This window comes from Otolemur garnettii, unplaced genomic scaffold, assembly GCF_000181295.1.
Source record: "Otolemur garnettii isolate 467f Iridium unplaced genomic scaffold, OtoGar3 scaffold00054, whole genome shotgun sequence".
Classification (NCBI taxonomy): domain Eukaryota; kingdom Metazoa; phylum Chordata; class Mammalia; order Primates; family Galagidae; genus Otolemur; species Otolemur garnettii.
The window spans coordinates 435,704-443,230 of record NW_003852449.1 but is presented as its reverse complement, the minus strand read 5'-3'; the positions used below and the strand labels follow the sequence as shown (position 1 = coordinate 443,230).

The 7,527-nt window shown below is 40.1% G+C and overlaps 1 protein-coding gene across 2 annotated transcripts in view; it reads right to left on the bottom strand.

Annotated features, from left to right (window-relative positions):
* PPP1R13B (protein phosphatase 1 regulatory subunit 13B) overlaps positions 1-6,470 on the bottom strand; it is a 23,250-nt gene extending 16,780 nt beyond the window's left edge. Inside the window, exons 1-3 of one of the 2 annotated variants that reach the window (XM_023514487.1) lie at positions 6,294-6,470; positions 4,199-4,373; positions 3,171-3,367 (exon numbers count right to left, since the gene is read on the bottom strand). In XM_023514487.1, the coding sequence (XP_023370255.1) occupies positions 3,171-3,367; positions 4,199-4,373; positions 6,294-6,350 (429 nt within the window). In that variant the 5' untranslated portion in view covers positions 6,351-6,470. The remainder of the gene's footprint in view (positions 1-3,170; positions 3,368-4,198; positions 4,374-6,293) is intronic. The other variant, XM_012806582.2, reaches the window with a different exon arrangement.
* Between the last annotated feature and the right edge of the window lie 1,057 nt (positions 6,471-7,527).

Below are 7,527 nucleotides of genomic sequence, written 5' to 3'. Positions count from 1 at the left end.
GGTAGAGTGCTATGGCTTCACTGCTCACAGCAACCTCCAACTCCTGGGCTCAAGAGAGTCTCCTGCCTCAGCCTCCCAAGTAGCTGGGACCACAGGAGCCCACCACAACAATGTGGCTGGCGCCTTAGCCGCTTGAGCCACAGGCGCCGAACCTAAAAAAATTCTTATAATGTTTTATTATCTCTATGCATTTCACAAAATGATATAATGCTTTTTCTAGCAAATACAAATAAAATTGCAAAACATGGGCTTGGTATGATAGCTCACACCTGTAATCTCAGAACTTTGGCAGGCTAAGATGGGAGGATCAATTGAGGTCAAGAGTGTTTTTTTTTTTTGAGACAGAGTCTTACTATGTCACCCTCGGTAGAGTGCTGTAGTGCCACAGCTCACAGCAACCTCAAACTTTTGGGCTTAAGTGATTCTCCTGCGTCTGCCTCAAAGGTGCCTGCTATTTTGTTGTTGTTGTTGTTGTCATTGTTGTTTAGCTGGCCTGTGCCTAGTTTGAACCTACCACCCTCAGTGTACTTGGTTGGTGCCATAACCACTGTGCAACAGGCACCGAGCTAAGGCTAAGAGTTTGAGAACAACCTGAGCGATGTAACAAGATCCAATCTCTACAAAAAACAAAAAAATTAGTTAGGTATGGTGGTGCCTAACTACCTGGGAGGCTAAGGCAGGAAGAATGCTTGAGCCCAGGATCTGAGGTTATGGTGACCTATGATTATATCATTGCACTGGGTGACAGAGAGATCCTGTCTCTTAAAAAATTAAAACAAAATAGGGCGGCACCTGTGGCTCAGTGAGTAGAGCACTGGCACCATATACTGAGGGTGGGGGATTTGAACCTGGCCTCAGCCAAACTGCAACAACAACAAAAAAATAGTTGGGTATTGTGGTGGGCACCTATAGTCCCAGCTACGCAGGAGGCAGAAGCAAGAGAATCGTGTAAGCCCAAGAGCTGGAGGTTACTGTAAGCTGTGATGCCCTGGCACTCTACCAAGGGCGACCAAGTGAGACTCTGTCTCTAAAATAAAATAAAATAGCAAAACTTGTTTCTGGCTTGAAGAATTATTTATTTAAAGAAAACTTCTGAGAGGGCTGGGCCTGGTGGCTCACACTTATAGTCCTAGCACTTTGGGAGGCTGAGGTGGATGGATTGCCTGAGCTTAGGAATTCAAGACCAGGCTAAGTAAGAACGAAATCCTGTCTCTAAAATAGCTGGGTATTGTATTAGGCGCCTGTAGTCCCAGCTACTTGGGAGGCTAAGGCAAGAGAATCACTTGAGCCCAAGAGACTGAGGATGCTGACAGCTGTAACTCCAGACCACTCTACCCTGGGTAACAAAGTGAGATTCTGCCTCAAAAAAACAAAAAAAACAAAACAACAACTTCTCACAAATGGAAATCTTGTGAATTGTTATGGATGGAATGTTTGTATATCCTCAAAATTCATACTTTGAAGCCCTACCCTCAGTGTGATAGTATTTAGAGGAGAGGCCCTTCAAAGATACTTTTTTTTTTTTGAGACAGAGCCTCAAGCTATCCCCCTGGGTAGAGTGCTGTGGCATTGCAGCTCACAGCAACCTCCACTCCTGGGCTCAAGCGAGTCTACTGCCTTAGCCTCCCAAGTAGCTGGGACCACAGGAGTCTGCCACAACGCCCGGCTATTTTTTTGGTTGCAGCTGTCATTGTTGTTTGGCGGGCCTGGGCTGGATTCAAACCCGCCACCTTAGGTGTATGTGGCTGGCGCCTTAGCCGCTTGAGCCACAGGTGCAGAGCCCAAAGATACTTATTAAGAGGTCTAGATGAAGGAATGAGGGTGGAGGCCTTGCTCCCATCATAGGGCTAGTGTCCTTTTTTTTTTTTTTTTTTGAGACAGAGTCTCAGTCTGTCACTTCTGGGTAGGGTGCCGAGGCATCGTAGCTCACAGCAACCTCAAACTCCTAGGCTCAAGTGATCTTCTTGTCTCAGTCCCCTGAGTAGTAGGTGCCTGCAACACTTGGCTAGTTTTCTATTTTTTAGTAGAGATGGGATCTTGCTCTTGCTTAGGCTGTTTTTGAACTCTGGGGCTCAGGCAACCTACTCACTTCAGTCTCCCAGAATGTTAGGATTTGGGGTTTGGGGAGTATGGTTTATATAGAGGACTCAAACATCATGTAAAGATTAATTCCTTAATAGTTTATCACTTTGCCACTTAAATTCTTCCATGTGTGGAGTGGGTGGCACCTGTGGCTCAGTGGGTAGGGCACTGGCCCCATATACCGAGAGTGGTGGATTCAAACCCAGCCCTGGCCAAACTAGAACAAAAAAATAGCTGGGTGTTGTGGTGGGTGTCTGTAGTCCCAGCTACGCGGGAGGCTGAGGCAAGAGAACCGCCTAAGCCCAAGAGCTGGAGGTTGCTGTGAGCTGTGACATCATGGCACTCTACCAAGGGTGACAAAGTGAGACTCTGTCTCTAAAAAAATGATAAAAAAAAATAAAAATGTGCGGAGTAAAAACAGCTAGTCAGAGGACCACATACAAGTTGAGTAGCTCTTCTGAAATGTGTGGGATCAGAAGTGATTTGGATTTGGGGAGTATTTATATCATATCTACTGGGTAAACATCCTGCCTAATCCTGAATGCTCCAATGAGCATTTCCTTTGGGTATCATGTTGGCACTCAATAAATTTCAGAGTATGAAAGATTTAGATTTTCAAAAATTAAGGATGCTCAACCTGTACAATATGATTCTATTTACATGAAATATCGAGCATGGGCAATTTCACATCTGAAAGGGTATTCGTGTAGGCTCTGGGGGACAATAGGGAACTGTAGGGGTGATGGCTAAGAAGTGAAGGGCTTCTGTATGGAGGAAAATGTCTGAAATGAAAATGTCTGAAACTGATTGTGGTGGTGGACACTACCACACTTGGAAAATACTAACAGCCATTGGATTGTATACTTCATGTCAATGAATTGCATGATATATGAATATCTCAGTAAAGCCATTAAAAAATTCTTATTTTTAAATATACTGAATATATTTTGAAGTGGGAGAATCATTTGCTATTAAATTAGAATTCGTTAATTTGTTTACCGTTTCTGAGATTTGAAACTATACTAAGGTGAAAGCCCAAAAGACAAGGATGTTTTAATGTTACCAGTCCCCAGATGCAAATGAATTACCTGTAGCTCTTGGTATAGTCTTTTTAGTTCCACGGCTGCTGGTCCTGTCAACTTGCCATTGTAAGACTGGAACCCATTCAGTTTTCCTTTCTTTAAATCTTCCAACTGCTGACTCAGCTGATCCACTCTCAAAATTGCAGTCTGAACTTCCTGCTTCTTCTCCTGGAACATGGCACTGAACCGCTCTATTTCAGCAGCTGTAATTGTGAATCAGAAAAGAAAAACATCATTTAGTTGCTATTCGTTTTCACTTCTATACATTGAACTCAACTCTAGTATTGTCTACTGCCAGACCGTGAACAAATTATGATACACATAACCCCAGACCCATGATTGATTGCACACAGAGCCAATGACCGTATTTGTGTAATGCTGAACATTCTTTAGGGCAATCAGTCTGAACACCAGCTTGGTCAAGCCACTTTACAACCTAATACACCCACAGAAAGGCTTTGTGAAGAGTTAGCCATACTGGCCTTGTGGTGGGTCACAACAAAAGTTTTGAGACAGACTGTGTTATGGTCTGCTATTTCACCTCTAAGAAACAGAGTCAACAGTGTCCTTTATGATTTACCCCTGCAAGTTTCAACTTGCTCAGCTTATCAGGGTTGCTAAGGACTTCATTTGCTTTCATCTGCAGGATTTTACATTTCTTGATTTTTTGTGAATCTCAAAACTTTTGTAATGACCTACATACCTCACTGTGACACAGGCTGAACTGATGAATAAAATTGGAGTCCACGCAGAAATAAAAGGGAGCATCTGTATGGCTCATCTTAATGCACAGATACTATTTAAGTAGTTCAGGAAAGCAGACCCTTGTAATGAGTGAGCTTGGGAGCACCTGCCCCCACTGCAGAAGACTTCAAGAGATCTTTCAACTGCTTAACCTAACAAACTCTTTTTTTCAGTTGCAGGTACAAAGCAAAGCTTTATTTAGCATAGTTGCTATAGTAAGACGAAACTGGACTATGTTTCACTTGGTCTGGGTCTGGTCAGAGTGAGTGCCAGGGACCATGGACACGTACACAGGTTGCCATTCATGATTTTGCTGTAGTCAACTTGTCCTCTCATGGCACGGATTTTCTTCAGTTTGTTTTCCTGGGCTTCAACTCGTTCTTTCAATTTCTGAAGCTTTTCGTTTTCAGAAATAGATTGCTGCTGACGGCGCTCCTGTTGCTTTAGAAAATGTAAACGCTGTTCCTAACAAAAGAAGGAAAAACCAAACACTGAAAATCAAAACTTCTGATTACTTTTACACACTAAAAAGAGAAATCTGAATGTATTCCATAGTATCATCAATCTTAACAAATACTAAAGAAACAAGGAATCTTGCATGTATCAGACCACACAAAACTGAAATTACTGGACATATATGAGATGGTAAAGTTGGGAGATTTTTAAAAGAGAATTTTACTATGCACACTGGTCTATACCATTCAGTTAATGTAAGAGCTTCTGCAGAAAGCCTTACACTACGAGGACATGCACTGACACAACCCCATCTTCACTCTCACAGCTGTGAGTCCCAGCTACCCTGAGGTTCCTGCTGTCAGTAACACGTTTCCTGCTGCTACAAAGTGGCTTCCAAGAATCTCTTATTTAACTTCCTAAAGGAAATAAGAAATGACCAGCAGAGGATTTTACACTGAAAAGAGATAAAGTGGTCAGTTAGGAGATAAACCTCCATTTGCTAAAGGTTACTGAACAATTAAAAGTGTTTCCTTTCTTCAGGATTAGTTTCTTTAAAAATAATGAAACATTTTATGGTCAAACAATAAATAAAAATAATTCAAACAATTCAAAAATAAGAATATACGCAAAACTCTTCAACAGTTTTTTTTCCTATAATGTAATAACATACCTTAAGGATAACAGTCAACATTAAATATTCATGGTCCAATATGTATGCATAAAATATACCTAAATAAGGAGAGGTTTAAGGTATGATTATGCAGGCATTACATACTACATTCTAATGTAAGGAAATATGTGCTTAAATAATTAAGATTTAGCATTAACTTGTGATTTACATTGCTGAAAATATCTATCAAAATGTTTTTTAATAGTTAATATTCTTTGGAAAAAAAGCAGAATCAGAAAATTTTATAATTATATAATATTATGGATATTTCATCTTAGAAATCTTATTAATGGGATAAATGCTTCCTAATTAACTTAACTTTTCATAATTTTTATTTTTGTAAATCCAATAAACTTTTTACAAGTCCAATTTAAATTATTTATGTGACAGAAGATAGTACAATGAACTATATAGTCATTCAATAAATAACAAAACTGGATTAGACATTTGATTATTAAGGAAATCTCTCTACAAAAGAAACCAATAAGAACCTAGCTGGTAATGTTTAAAGATTCTCTTTAAAGCAGTTTCAGAACATTTTAAGACAATTTACAATATGAATCATTTCCAGCAAGCATGGGTAATAGGTCTGATTTTTCAATCAAATATGACTAAACCATTTAGAAAAATCCCCAATTATACTTTACAGAGTTTCAATAGCAAATGTCAAACAGCGTATATAATGAGCATTATCTATGCCCTGCACTGTAATACACCAAGTAAGTTCAGCATGGAGGGCACATCAGAAGCCCTGTTAACTGTCATTGCCCTGAGGGCCCTCGACCAACATTTTCATGTTGGATTGCTGGTTCCTTTAAACCAGTGGTTCTCAAGCTTCCTAATGCCACGGCCTTTAATATAGTTCCTGTGGGTCACAACCCACAGGTTGAGAACTACTGCTCTAAATGCTATTACCAACTACACAGCTGAGAACACATCAGAGGGAAAAGGAGGTAACAGAAAGCATCCTCTCTTTCCAAATTTTGCCTATGATTTGGATAATGTCAGCCATTTCCTTTTCTGGGACATTTGTTGTGCTTGTCAGGAGTCAGATGTTCTTGCTCTGATATCGCCTCAGTTTCCAGAAGCGAGAGTATACACTGAGGATGTATTGAATAAAGAGAACAATGTGTTCAGCACTCCCATGGCATGGTCCTATTTTATAGGTGTCACCGTGAGTGTGTTAACAGAGATCTAAAATGATAGTTGAAGAAGATATCTTTGAACAATGTTTCTCTACCTCTCCTTTGAGAGCTTACCTTGGCAACCAACATCTGTTGCTGATTTTCAATTTGTTGCTGCTGCCTAGCTGCCATATCTTGGAGTTCTGACAGGGTGAGTTCAACACGTGGATTCCCAACCTACAGAGAACAGAAACACTCGCATTGGAATGTACGTTCACCTGCATAATTGTCTTTCTTTAGTGTCAAAACTCATATACATCAATATTTTAGATAGGTTCCCTAGAAATTAGGAGAATCCAAATTAGTTTATCTTCTGATAAGAACTTTTCCTGTTAACATCTTTATTGTTTAATGTTTTTATTAAGTATAAATAACAGTTTTTCTAATGTATAAACACCTGATATTATATTTAGAAGAGATTCAACTTTAAACAAACCTTTGGTGGGAGGAGAGAGGGCATATGGTGGGATCTTGCCTAACATGTACAATGCAAGGGTACACTTCAAAATAACTAAGAGAAAATTATGTCTTATCACAAAAAATAACTGAGGTGATAGTTATGTTAATCAGGTTGATTTAAGCATTCCACATTGTATATCAAATCATCACATTGTACCTCATCAATGTATACAGCTATGATTTAATAAAAAATTAAATTAAAAAACCCAAAAAACCAAATCTTTGCAAATATGCATTATGACAATCCTCCTTTTGGAATGGCAATTTAGTAGGTGTAGCTGAGTAAATGGAGCTGTCAAATGCTTAATGATACACAACAAAAAATGTGCAAGTGATACCTAAGGACAAATATCATCTCATTGTCATGTGGTCTCAAGAAAGTGAAATACGTAATGATTCTAAAATACAAATACTTCATTAAAAATTCCTTATGTGGCTCGGCGCCTGTGGCTCAAGTGGCTAAGGCGCCAGCCACATACACCTATGGTGGTGGGTTTGAATCCAGCCCGGGCCCACCAAACAATGACGGCTGCAATCAAAAAATAGCCGGGCGTTGTGGCGGGTGCCTGTGGTCCCAGCTACTTGGAAGGCCGAGGCAGGAGACTCGCTTGAGCCCAGGAGTTGGAGGTTGCTGTGAGCTTTGATGCCACTGGCACTCTACCCAGGGGGGAAGCTTGAGGCTCTGTCTCAAAAAAAAAAAAAAATTCCTTATGTGTGGCCTATGTGAAGATCTGACGCATCATATGACAGAATTATGTGAAACAGATACCAAAAGGGAATGCCTCAAAGAATGCAACTGGCCGTGCCCCCTTCCCTGTCAACGATACCCTAAAAACTAAGTACTTTACAT